General features: G+C 31.9%; 1 protein-coding gene across 1 annotated transcript; it reads left to right on the forward strand.

Annotated features, from left to right (window-relative positions):
* The first annotated feature begins 13,308 nt into the window (after positions 1–13,308).
* On the forward strand, positions 13,309–14,575 carry LOC131610219 (probable aquaporin TIP-type). Its single transcript, XM_058882110.1, has 2 exons — positions 13,309–13,794; positions 13,936–14,575. Exons 1-2 carry the CDS (start codon positions 13,414–13,416, stop codon positions 14,305–14,307), a joined length of 753 nt encoding a protein of 250 aa, XP_058738093.1. The 5' UTR covers positions 13,309–13,413; the 3' UTR covers positions 14,308–14,575.

The raw sequence follows: 14,575 nt of genomic DNA on the forward strand, positions 1-14,575 counted from the left end.
TAGGGTTTTGGTATGGCCCCCCTATCCTTTCTGTAACTGTTTTTCTTTTCTGTTAATGCAGCAGCAGTTAAAAAAAAAAAAAAAACCAATCACATTATATCATTTTATTTTATTTTATTTTAATTAATTATTAAATAGTATACTTTTTGGTTGTTTCCAAGACATTTTACATTGAAGGTAACTTTACCCAAATTTTTAAGTTGGTAGATAAGAATTCACCGTAATATCGGCATTTTTTTACATGTAAGCTACTAATTTTATTGTGTATTAAACTCCGAACAAAACAAATAGGTTACGCACATAATGTTGATTAAATTAAATTACACAAACTTTCTAGCTGTTTTTGCAACCGCTAAATTAATCTCAGCCTCACAATTTCACATGTATACACCTAATCATTTGTAAACTATCCTAATAAATGAATAATACATGCGCTCTGACCAAAGTAGAGAATATATAATGTTGGTTTCATTTTGAACTATATGCCCTGTGAGAAAAATAAAACTTTCTCTCTTGTTTTGTGTAGAACATTTGCAAGATGTATCACGAGTTTTGAACTTTGGAGCTTATGAGTGGGGCCAACTGGTTCTCAATTTATGTGGTTTTATCATGTTTATGCAATAATGCATATGCCAACGGATATCCTTTAATATTTTATTTTTTAAAAGCAAAAAATGTATCAATAAAAGCTACTAAACCCTAATATTTTATTCTTTAGAAGCCAAAAATATATATTAATAAAAGCTACGTAATATATGCCACCAATAAGAATACCACGTCAAATTACAAGTCACCAAATGAGACAAAATTTAAATCAAGACCATGCCAACTCTTAATGTAAACATGTTCATACTTTTTTTTTTTTTAACAAAACAAAACCATTTTTTTATTATGAATCAAAAGTTCAATACAAGGAGAAGCATTATAAATAAGATTACGTCTAATTCAAGAATTGGCCGCTTTCGCTATCGAATGAGCAACCATATTTGCTTGATGCTTTACAAACCCAAACTCAAAGTTAGAAAAATTTACTAATAGCAACTGAATAGACATAATAATAGTAGAAAACTCCGACACTCATGTGGTTTTGGCCTAGACGGCTTGCACCACCCGAAGAGAATCGCTCTACCTTCTTTTGCACTTCAAACCATTCCTGCCACTTGTAGAAACCCAATCAACCAAGCTTCGACGCAACCTCCTTCTCATCGTTCTAGATAAAATCATTTCTATTTTTCTACAAAACATCCATCATCACCGCAGCTCTACCAGTAATGTTTCTATCTTCTTTGTTGTACATGTCAACAAAATCGACTTTACATCTAGAAAAAGAATGTAAACAGTGATCAATAACATTATTTAATCCTGCTACCCGCCAACATTGATTGGTAACCAAACAACCCAAAGAAAACATGCATAGAATCTTCCCAATTAATTTCGCAAAAAGCACACTCACCCGGACACTAAACATGATGTTGACGAAGTCGAGCTCGAGTTGGAAGACAATCATGACAAATTATCCATAAAAGATGCTTAACTCTAGATGGAGCTTTAATGTCCCAAATGCTACTCAAATTTATCGGCATATTTGTATAAAGAATTTTTTCCGCGCATTCCACCACATTCGATACCCAAATCTCGCACTATAGCAACTATTATGACCCTCTTTCCAAACCAACCTATCTTCCGCTACTTCTTCCACTAACGGAACCTGAATAATTTCTTGAATCGCTGTATAATAAAAAATGTCACGTAATAATCCCATATTCCATAATTTAACATTTTCTAGCATGAGGTTATTAACGATAATGTTATACGCCCTTTGCTTCTGAGGTCCAGTCACACTTCCTTTATATATCTCGAAGCCAAGGTTCATTGATCACTTTGATATTACTACAGTCACCAATACTCCACCTGTAGCCTAACGTTAAGACTTCTCTAGCTTTCCAAATACCCCTCCAAATAAATCTTGGGTTATACCTAAGAGAAGCATCAAAGAAAGATATTCTAGGGAAACACCTTGCTTTGAAAATTGTGGAAACTAGAGCATGCGGTTTAGACAAAAGAAACCACCCCTGTTTAGCCACCATTGCTATGTTAAATGCTTTTAAGTCATGGAACCCCAATCACCCTCCTTATTAGTACTAGTAAGCTTATCCCGCGCCATCCAACTTATTCATCGGTTATTATTTCCTCCCCCCACCAATAAGAATTCAACATTTTTTCAATATCGTCGATCACTCTATCAGGAAGAATATACATATTCATAGCATAAGCCATTCGATTTCACATCACCATTTGATTTCACATGGCTTTCATCAAAGAAAAAGCTAGAAGAATAATCAGAATTTTTTTCTTGAAAATAGATTTAGTGGAAGCACCATTGGACTCAAAGCTATCAGAGATAATCATTGGACTCGAGTCGGGAATATATGCCCTAGAGAGGTATTTTTTGAATCATTTGAAATTTCCATCCCCACAAATAAAGAAAGACCACTGTCGACAAAACTACTTTTGAATTGATAGGTTGATCATTCATATAAGCCATTACAAAGATAAAAGTGAAGAAAATATAAAGTAGGAGTCAAAGCGTTGGAAATGGTACTTGAAAGCTAAGTTGAATCAAAAGAGAAGAGATAAGTAAAAGAGAACGAAAGGCTGAGGAAGACTCAAATAACACACTTCTCCAATAGAGAAAGAGGGCACTGTAATCAGGGATTATCAGAAGAAGAAAGATGGTTCCTCAGGAGCCAATTATACTTCAATTAGTAATAAGCACTATTACAAAAAACACATGTAACAACGAACGCGAAATGTGTTTAATGTCGGTTACAGAAGCGAGGTAAACAAGGGCGTTATAAAAGGTTACTCCTTATCACCTCAGTTATAAAAATGTTGAGGGGTTAAATTAACTACATGATCCGCTGTCGCGCGCGGGTTCAAAACGAGTATTTTGTAAAACGTAGTACAGCGACAATGGCTCGAGTCGTATCGCAAGGATTCTTGATTTTTATTAACTAAAAGCTAAATCGATTTAGGGGGGTTTGGTTTGGTCGAAAAAATGATTATCAAAAGTGATTATGAAGATAAGCTGTTTTGAAATAAGTGATTATGAAATAAGTCAATCTACCGATTCAGTTCCTACTAATCATCGATTATTATAATTTCACTAACCTAAGCGGATTCCGTTCCTGTTCGATCACAAAATCAATTGACAAGCGCAACAATTTTATTGAATTATATTTCCCGTTTGCCGAATTAAGCATTCGGTTAAGCAAAAGGCGAATTAACGATTAAGCATACGATAAAACGCATAGAAATTTGGGAACCATAAATCAATCGAACCAAACAATCTACTCTATGAATAAACAGATTAAGCAAATGATAAACACAAAGTAGAATTGAAGGAATTAGAATTATAATGCAAAATTATATTAATCTCATAGTATTAGAACCTGAACACGGTAGATTAACTCAAAAGGATTAGTTCGCCATGGATCAATTCGTACAAGCTTGATTTTTTCGTGAATGGAAGATGGATTGCTACAGTACCGCGGCTGCTAACCTAAGGGACAATAGCACAACCCATTTTACAATCCAACTGGGTCAAACAGACGACCCAGGCCCAAAACTAATTGACCCGAAACTTAACTAAAACTAGTGTTGCAACTTCAACGAATTTTCTGGCCCTTCTACAGTCCGATTCTGACTTCGACTCAAACATAAGAATTGTAGCTCTTTCTCTTAGCTTTCCTTCGATTATTAGAATGCCTCAATCGGACTCCTGGAACTCCAGTTATGATCGTTTCTGTGCAGACTGCTAAAGCTTAAAAATAAATACGAAAATCAAATAACAATAAAAATAAATTAAAATATAAAAACATAATAAAATAGAAAAATAAACAAACCAAACCATAGAAATGCCTAAGTACAAACATAAAGGAATGTGCATCAAAATGAACTGATCACTACACGAGGGTTCTACTCCCAGCGTCAGCATTTTATCATTTTCATAATTGGATGGTGCACCCAACATTCTTCAATATTCTTACCTCAGTTTTTTTTAAAAACCGAGAGGTTATGTTTTTTTTCTACAGTCGTCTGCACTTGAATTACATAACCATATTACAGAATGCAGAACCATATTTTGCAGATTCCTGAAACAAAGACATTGTACATTTTTCCCATTCCTTAATTTGAAATCGAAATATTCATCGATTAACACCAAATGCAAACCTGAAATAGCACACACTTTATAATTCTAAATCAAAACTAAAACAAATGATTAAGAAACAAAATCAAAAAACCATTTACTTACTAGTTTTCCCATATGCCCTCTTGATGATCACGGCGAATAGCTTGCACATCATCTAAATCATTTTCTTCAGATGATTGACTTACATGTGTTGCTGAACAAGAAGTCTTATAGTTAAAATCTTGATTTTCATCAATACTATCGGGAATATGTTTTCCTTGAAGAACAATTGACCATCTAGTGGTAGATGGATCAGTGACATAAAAAACTTATTTTGCTTGGTTTTCCGTGATGAATGGTTCATTCTTGTAAGTTTCCTTTCGAAGATCAACCTTTGTGAATCCTAATTCATCAATTTTTACACTAGTTTTACTATCAATTCACCTGCACTTAAATAAAGGCACTTTAAAAGAAACATAGTCAATCTCCAAAATCTCCTTAATGATCCCAAAGTACGCTCTTGATTCTAGTACAATATTGTTATCTTTGGAACTAGAAAAGTACATGGATTAAGCCTCAACCATAACGCCCCTATTTTTCATGGTGCTACGATCATCCTTTGATTTTGTACAGAATAAGTATTTTCTAATATCGTATGCACTCCAAGTAATTACATTAAACTTAGGCATACGTGACAACCATTTGAAATTATCTGATACACCACTCTCTTTAGAAATACTTTCATTAAACCAATCTATGAAAGTTCGGTTATGCTCCGTCAACAACCATTTTTATTCATCCAGGGGTATTTTTCCTTTATAAGAGCTTTGTGTGCGGTCAAGTAAGGATTAACTTCACTAAGGTTATTCAATATATACAAATGTGCTTGAAGAAGTATTTGTCGATTAAATGTATTAACATTTAAACCTTGAATACCTCTACCATCATAAAATTCATCATGACATGTCTTGGGAACTCCTATAAAGTTCGCATATGATAAATAGTTTGTGCAAAATTCAATAGCTTCTTTTGTTATGTACCTTTCTACAATCGAAGCTTTTGGACGGTGATGATTCTTTGTATACCCTTTAAAAATATTCATGTAACGCTCTACCAGATACATCCACCGCAAATAAACTGGACCACAAATTCTAATATCCCTTACTAGATGAATAACAACGTGAACTATAATAGAATAATGGAGGGAAAAACATCTATAATTGGCACAATATAATTGCAACTTCATGTTCGAGTTCATTTAAATTTCCAAGATCTATAACTTTAATACATATAGCATTGAAGAAAAAGCACAATTCGGTTATAGTCATCCTTACATTTCTGGTAAGATACCACGGATAGCCACTGGCATAAGTCTTTGTATCAAGACATGACAATCATGAGAATTTAATTCAATTAATTTGTGATCACTCTCTAACAGAAGTTTATTCACATTTGATGAGTACCATTAGAGAACTTTGACACCCTGCAAACAATTGCAAAAACTTTTATTTTCTTTTTTAGATAGAGCGTGACATGTTGAGGCAAATAGGTTATATTTCTTACTTCTTTTGGGGCTAATTCTTATCGTATACCCATCAAAACCTAATCTTCACGGGATTTTTTAGTATCTTTTGTCTTGCCTTTAAAGCTGAAAAGTGTTCTAATCAAACTATCACATACATTTTTCTCCAAGTGCATCACATCAAGACAATGTCTTACATTAAGACTTCACAAATATGGAATATCAAAGAACAACGACCTCTATTTCCAAGAATTTTTCCCAACTGAATTTTTTTGTTTCATTCCAATGACAACTTTAATGTGTAGTTGACTCCTAAAAACTTCCTTCCCGATTAAGGCTTTTAGAGTGATACCATACTCTTGATCTCCATTAAAAGCCTCGCGTAATCTACGATACGCATGATGAAGTCTTAGAAATATTCGATGCCCAAGATAAACTTCACATATAGGACACACCTTATGTCCCTTGACGTTGTACCCAATAAATTACCGTATGCAAGAAACTTAAAGTTATCACAAGTATACGCATCATCAACATCAACACCTTCCTCCCACAAAAGTCTTAAATCTCCAATCAATGACAATAAATAAACATCTATGTCGTTCTCTGGTTATTTTTGACTTGAAATCATCATCGATAACATCATATACTTCCGCTTCATGCACAACCATGGAGATAGGTTGTAAATTAAGAGAATAACAGGTCATGACTTATGGTTAGTACTTAAATTACCAAAAGGGTTCATTCCGTCGGTGGCAAGTCCAAGCCTAAAGTTTCTCAGTTCATTAGCAAAATCTAGAAGCAAGGAATCAATATTCTTACATTAGAATGAATCAGCTACATGGCAAATTTTTCTATCACACACTTTTTCATCTGCATGTCATCTAGTATATTTTGTGTCACTAACATTAGCAAACAATATCTTGAATCTATGAATTATCGGTAGGTACCACATCACCTTGACAGAAACACCCTTCCTTGTTGCACCATCGTCGTCATTAATACTGATGTCCTTCTGTTTGAAGCGCGACAACCCCACACCTCGGACAGTCGTTCAAGTTTTCAAACTCTTTCATATATAAGATGCAATCATTACGATAGGCATGTATTTTGACATTGTCCAAACCCATTGGACACAATATCTTCTTAGCCTCATAAGTATGATTTCGCAATGTGTTACCTTCAGGAAGCATTTCTTTCAAAAATTCAAGCAATTCAGTGAAACTTTTATCCGTACACCCACCACTTGCCTTAAGATTAATAGTCTTAACACAATTGACAATCTTGTAAAACCTTAACATTCCGAGTACAACGAATCTTCCATTTCTCTTTGCAAAGTATTTACCATATTAGCTTTCTTGAAAGCATCGACTCCAATATCACGAATAATGTCTTCTAGATTATCAGTCATACATTCATCATCTTCAACTATTTGTGACAAAGGTCTGTTTTTTGTCCCTTCACCATGCCATACCCATTTCGTGTAATTTTGAATAATTTCATCACAAACACAATGACCGAATATAACATCCATTGAATCTTTTTGTGTATTATAGCAATTCATACAAGGACACAAAAAAATCTCATTGTTGTTAGGAAGGTTTTTATCCGTGAAGTCAAGAAATTGTAACAATCATTTCTCAAACTCGCTAGTTAATCTATTGGCTTTCATCCAACTAGGATCTATAATCAAATAAAGTTTCTGGAAAAAAAAAGAGTACAATAACAACAATAAAACAATGTACATAGAACAACAAAAACAACATTAATGGAGAACAAAGTATTGGAAAACAATCAGAACATATCGCATAGCTCCTTGGAGAAGAAGTGTTTTTTCGTTGGCTAAGCTCCTTGGAGAAGAAGTTTTTTTGTTAGGGCTTAAAAATTGAATTAGATGGACACGAGAGTCAAAATTAAAAGAAACTTTATCTTGGTTAAACTTAAAAAACCGAGGTAGATTAGCCAACGTAAAATATATAAAAAATACGCATTTTTGGTCGTCAAAAGATTAAAAAATTAGGGACTATTTATCTCCATTTTCAGAAAAACTGAGGTAACATATCCGACGTAAAATCTAGAAAACACAATGGCGCCTTTTTGGCTCCATATAAAACATTAAATATCAGGAGTTGGAAATCGAACCTCAACCCCTAAGCATGTATTTATGTCGGATTTATAAATATCCGAGGTAACAGTTTTAATAATATTTTTTAAAATAAATCAATTCGCTCCGTTCACATGTACCCGCATTTGTTTCGTTCGTTGTGAAAGCTTCGTCATGAAAAGCATTATTTGTTGTACTGGAGAGCGATAATACATTCTGAAAGTTAAGTGTCCCTTATATAGGAAAAAGTGACCCAAGCAAGTAATGATCCAGATGAAAAGTAAATGAGAAGATGAAAACAATTATTAGATCAAGTATTAGAAACACTATAACACTCAAGTGCATTCAAGTACACTAAGGAAAATTGTCACACCCTAGTCTAAGGCCACTATTTAAAATTCACGTGAAGCGTCCCAATGACGAGTAAGTCATTTAATGTGTCTGTTCCCCGCTCCTCAATGGTTGAACACATTAATTCTTGTCCAACCCTTTTAATCGACATTATAATGTCAACACATATATTAAAATACTTCCCGTTCAATACCTTACAGCAAGCCTTTGGGGCAGCTGTTTTAGGCCGTTCAAATGCCCAATAAAGGGAGGCACACTTACTGCTCCAAAGAAAGTCACGGGTGTAGATACTTCTACACACGTAGGGTCGGTCCTGACTTTTTAGAGGCCCAGGGCGAATAATAAAAATGGACCCCTGATGAAAAATTGAGCAACTAACCTTTTATTTTGAGTTTCTTTTTTTATTCTATTTTTAAATTAAAGGTTAACGATTATATATAAATATAAAAGCGCACACGAGCAAAGAATTTGATTAGCTTGGTTGGTCATAGTAGAACTTGTATTTTTCAATTGCATGAGTTCGATTTTATTTGACATTATTTAGAAAATCCACCATCGTATCTTCTTTTAAAAATTCCGCTGACCGATACTTCTTCATCATCTTTATTGTTCGAAACATATATTTTCTTTGATGAAGCTTCTTCATTAGCGCACAATGATTCTTTAATAGATCATTCATCTACTGAGATTGTTTTTCAAACGAAACCATGAAGTTGATTTCGCAGTTTCTTCAATAAAATAATCTCTTTGATGAATAATGATGATTCTTTTAGGATTTTTAAAGTAATCCCTTCACGCTTCAACATTTGAACTAATTTGTTGAGCTTTTCACCTAGATTTTTTTTCTTCTGAAAATCACAATCATTTCCATCTTTTGATTAAGATTTAGATCAAGTTTCTGATTTCAATTCTTAACTTTTAGATATTTGTCAGACACAAAAGTTCTAACATATCTTAAAATATTATATGACTTTGAGATTTTTCTTAAAAAAAGTATTAGAAATTATTTCTTATAAATTAAAGAATAATTTTGGCATTTAATTATTTAAATATTTATCATTAAAGAATATAATATAACTAAGATCATAAAGTTTTTTAAACCATATATCTAAAATTTTTTTTTTTAAATAACATATATTTAAGTGATATTTTAAAATTTTAAAAATAATAAAATATTAAAGTAACATTAAAAATTAAAATAACTTACATTTTATTTATTATAGGATCACCAATTTCTAAAACACAATTTTAAGTGTTTTATGAAAATCTTAAATTAGGATAGATTAGTTTTAAAATGAGATTAAGCTTGAAAGCTTTATAAGACTATTTTTAATAAATAAATTATTTTAGATTAGTTTTAAAATGAGATTAAGCTTGAAAGCTTTATAAGACTATTTTTAATAAATAATTATTTTAAGTGTTATATAAAAATCTTAAATTACTATAGGTTTAATGTTAAAGTTTTAAAATGAGATCAATTTTGTTTTAAAATTAAAATAATTGACATGCTAAAGTTAAAATATTATTAAAGTAATATTAAAAATTAAAATAACTTACATTTTATTTATTATAGGATCACAAATTTCTAAAACATAATTTTAAGTGTTTTATAAAAATCTTAAATTAGGATAGATTAGTTTTAAAATGAGATTAAGCTTGAAAGCTTTATAAGACTATTTTTAATAAATAAATTATTTTAGATTAGTTTTAAAATGAGATTAAGCTTGAAAGCTTTATAAGACTATTTTTAATAAATAATTATTTTAAGTGTTATATAAAAATCTTAAATTACTATAGGTTTAATGTTGTAGTTTTAAAATGAGATCAATTTTGTTTTAAAATTAAAATAATTGAATTGCTAAAGTTAAAATATTATTAAAGTAATATTAAAAATTAAAATAACTTACATTTTATTTATTATAGGATCACAAATTTCTAAAACATAATTTTAAGTGTTTTATAAAAATCTTAAATTAGGATAGATTAGTTTTAAAATGAGATTAAGCTTGAAAGCTTTATAAGACTATTTTTAATAAATAAATTATTTTAGATTAGTTTTAAAATGAGATTAAGCTTGAAAGCTTTATAAGACTATTTTTAATAAATAAATTATTTTAAGTGTTATATAAAAATCTTAAATTACTATAGGTTTAATGTTGTAGTTTTAAAATGAGATCAATTTTGTTGTAAAATTAAAATAATTGAATTGCTAAAGTTACAAAGCAAGGAATCAAACCCACAACTTATTTCTCAAACATTTGAGAAAATCAGATTAAATGACTAACATCAGCTAGGACAAGTTAGCTACATTGTATTATTCTGGAAATATATTATATTTAATATATTATCTTTAAATTTTCAAAGCTAATAAACAAAAATTTTGAGCCCATTTTTTGTGAAGCCTTGGGCCCAAGAGTCGGCCCTATACACACACAAAGATCTAAGACACTTACACTTTTTATACTTTACTATATCTCTCTTTTTTTGACTCATTTTCTGACTTAGGCGTTGAAGTGTTAATATTACATGTTCACCACGTATTTCACCACATCAGAGACTCGCAACACCGATAAAGAGTCGAACATCACAAATTTAAGCATAATTTTGATTCCAATCTTTATCATGTCCTTTTCAAGTTGAACATCTACTTTCTTTATAAAAAAAACTTATTTTTTTTAATATTTATCTTTTGACTAAATATTTAAAAAATGTGATCGAGACAATAAATAATATAAAGGATAAATATGAGTTTATGCAAAAATAATAAAGATAAAAAAAATATAAGTAATAAACTAAAACGCTATTTGAAATAACATCCGGAAAATAGACTATAAACTAATAAAATAAACTATAAATTAGTGATGAAAATACTGTTACCAAACAGATCTAAATTGTCATATGAGCTTATAACCTATAAGTTATAAAACATAAGCTCAAAATTATGTCTTACCAAAGAGAACCAATATTCCGGTCAACCTAAATTTTTGAAATAAAGGAGATAGTAAGTAAACCAAAAAAATGATAGAATTGAGGAACATACATACATGCTTACATAGACTTCATTAATCGACAATAATGTGTGATACTTCCTTAAAGTGTTACTTTTTTTCTCAATTGGTGAATAAAATGATAATAGTCACTAAAACTTACATAAACAACCATGAAATTTCAAATTCAAACTCAGACATAATGTGAGGTTTATCAATATTTTATTTATTAGGTGAGTAAGTAGTTTGCAATAGTTTATACAATATTTTGGTGATAACATATTTAAATAGGCGATAATGCAATCATTAACAATCGCTGATTATGACTGAGTTGGCAGATCGATCATGTCATGTGCATAATATTTTTAATCCAAAACACTCAATTGAATACTACAATTTACTTAACTAATTAGTAATATAAGTACAATTTTTTGTTGTTGAGGAAAATGCAACTCTTAGTTACCTATATTAAAATCAAAATGCAATTTTTATGTCGACACAATCTATTATTCGACCGTTTGATCCATTATTTCACTTTTACTCAAATAACTTGAAGATATAGTACACCACATTCCTTTGAACTTGTAGTTGAAGAAAATATCTACGCTCAGAAAAGCTAAACAAACAATTGGATTATTTAAGTAGCCATAACACCATCCAAGGAAACTTTTAATACTTGTTTTTAATATGTCATTTTTCCATTTCCAAGTGTCATAGTTTTTTTTTTCTTAACAAAAGAAGTATACAACTCGGAGAACTAACATTTTCCAAAAAATAAAAATCCTCGAAGCAGAATAATTACCATTTACGTGATTCAAGGGGCACCTGTTTGCATTGTAAACCACTGTGTACAAATAATTGAGTGGACCATCTTAGCTATTACCTAATCCAATCTAAGGACATATAGATGGAGGGAAATAAAATTCAATTACCGAAAGGCACTTTTTTTCTCTACAAAATTAAAAGTAACCTTACCCTACAAAAAATGTCGTACTATATAAAAAGCTTCATATCTATTTTACCACAATTTATTTTATGTTTTTTTCTAATAATTTATTTTTGTTTTTATAAAATATAAATACAACTCATCAACGTGTCAGTCATGGTCTACTAATAACACCTTCTATTTCCAGTGGGTCACTCACAGATCACATAGGTTATATGATCTTCTTAGTTCTTATCAACTTCATTATATTATGTTTAATCATGTCATTAGAGTTGTTACTAGATTATTATTTATGAATTTGTTGTATTACGCCACTATAACAAACAATTAACAGTACATCATTTTATTTTATATGCACAAGATAATCATTAACAAATAACAACTCTATTGCTATAATCATGCACATCTTAAAAAGTAAATGAAATGTGTAGTAGGTGCCATTGCTCTTATAGAACAATCTACACAACAAAAAGAAAAGAAAAATTTACCACTGATTAGTAGCATGACGTGGCTCTTATCCATATGACACGTGTCAGTACAAGAAAGGTTGCTTCGCTGTATTTGAGTGCAAAAGCCAACGACTGGTGATAAGGATATATAAAAAATAATAATTGATGTAAAAAAAGAAAAATATTTAATTCAATAATTAGGTTTAATAATAAGATATTATTCCCTCCGATCCTATTTATAAGAGACATTTGACTTTTTAGATACATTTAATAATTAATGTATTTGATCTATATGTAGTCCAGATACATTTATTATTGAATGTATCTAAAAAGTAAATTGTCTCTTATAAATAGGACCAGGGGAGTATTAAATAAATATACTATATGTTCAATTTTCAGCCTTGTATCTAGACTGAGTTCAAATAAATTCATTCAATGTTTTATCTTGACTTGCTAATTATTCATTTACTTTCTTAATTTTATTTATAAGATTTATAAGATAAAATAACTTAGTTTTTGCAAAAATAAAATGAAATAATTTTTTTTATAAAATAAGAAATGATGAACATGTCATACAGCCTGTCAGCAAATTAGTATTGTTTCTTTTTTGGCTTGGTGTTTTTAAAATTCGAGATTCCTCTCAATTTTGGAGGTATTAATATAAATAAATTTGTAATATATTGAAAATTTTCACCGGTAACCGGTTAAACCCGTTACACTGAAGGCCGGTCGTTCTCCATATAATAACACACAAGCAAGCAGAAGCGAAACCAATCAGAAGCGAAAACAAGAAAGCGCTTACAGTAACTGAGAGTGAGTCTTTATTCCGATTCTTCATCGGTGATACACCACAACTCTAACCATGCCGATCAGAAACATCGCCGTCGGAACTCCTCAAGAGGCCACTCACCCTGACACCTTGAAAGCCGGTTTGGCTGAGTTCATCTCCACCTTCATCTTCGTCTTCGCCGGTTCAGGTTCCGGTATCGCATACAACAAGCTTACCGACAACGGTGCCGCCACTCCCGCCGGTCTCATCTCCGCTTCCATAGCACACGCATTCGCTCTCTTTGTTGCTGTCTCCGTCGGTGCTAACATCTCCGGTGGACACGTCAACCCCGCCGTCACCTTCGGTGCTTTCGTTGGTGGAAACATCACCTTGCTCCGTGGTATTGTTTACATCATCGCTCAACTCCTCGGATCCATCGTCGCCTCCGCACTCCTCCTCTTCGTCACCGCATCGGTATGACTGATAATTTTCTATATCTAGTTATAAAGTTAGTTACAGAAGTTAGTTATTTCTTCAAAATTCAGTTATAAAATAAAATAAATTTATGTGTTATATTTAATTAATTAACTGGAGTTTTGTTAATGTGTATCGCAGTCTGTTCCAGCATTCGGTCTATCCGCAGGAGTTGGAGTGGGACCCGCTTTGGTGTTGGAGATTGTGATGACTTTCGGTTTGGTGTACACTGTGTATGCTACAGCCGTTGACCCCAAGAAGGGTAATATTGGAATTATCGCACCTATTGCTATTGGTTTCATCGTTGGTGCTAACATTTTGGTTGGTGGAGCCTTCACCGGAGCATCCATGAACCCCGCCGTGTCATTCGGGCCTGCCGTTGTGAGCTGGAGCTGGGCCAACCACTGGATCTACTGGGTCGGCCCACTTGTCGGTGGTGGTATTGCGGGGCTTGTCTATGAGGTTCTTTTCATTAACAGCACCCATGAGCAGCTTCCAACCACTGACTACTAGATGGGAAATGGAAATGAAATTTGCAATTGTGTATTATTGAATTTTCTTCTGTGCATGTTTTAATTTCTTGTGTACTTCTTTTAATTTACAACTATTTGGAGGGTCGTTTCTTTTGTGTTGAAAAATGGTGGCCGTTGATGTTGGGTTGTACGGGTGTGATGATGATGAATGGTTAAATTATTTTGTACATGTATGGCCTAGTAGGTTCTTTGTAGCGGGTTCCACCACTGAATCAATGTTATAATTTCGGGTCTGGTTGGTTGTATCA

This window comes from Vicia villosa, linkage group LG6 (genome assembly GCF_029867415.1).
Source record: "Vicia villosa cultivar HV-30 ecotype Madison, WI linkage group LG6, Vvil1.0, whole genome shotgun sequence".
NCBI lineage: Eukaryota > Viridiplantae > Streptophyta > Magnoliopsida > Fabales > Fabaceae > Vicia > Vicia villosa.

What these genes read in the sequence shown, in the direction of transcription:
- LOC131610219 (XM_058882110.1), top strand. Translation starts at nt 13,414, where the DNA reads ATGCCGATCAGAAACATCGCCGTCGGAACTCCTCAAGAGGCCACTCAC. An exon ending in TCCTCTTCGTCACCGCATCG is followed by an intron (nt 13,795 to 13,935) that starts GTATGACTGATA and finishes TGTGTATCGCAG; the next exon opens with TCTGTTCCAGCATTCGGTCT.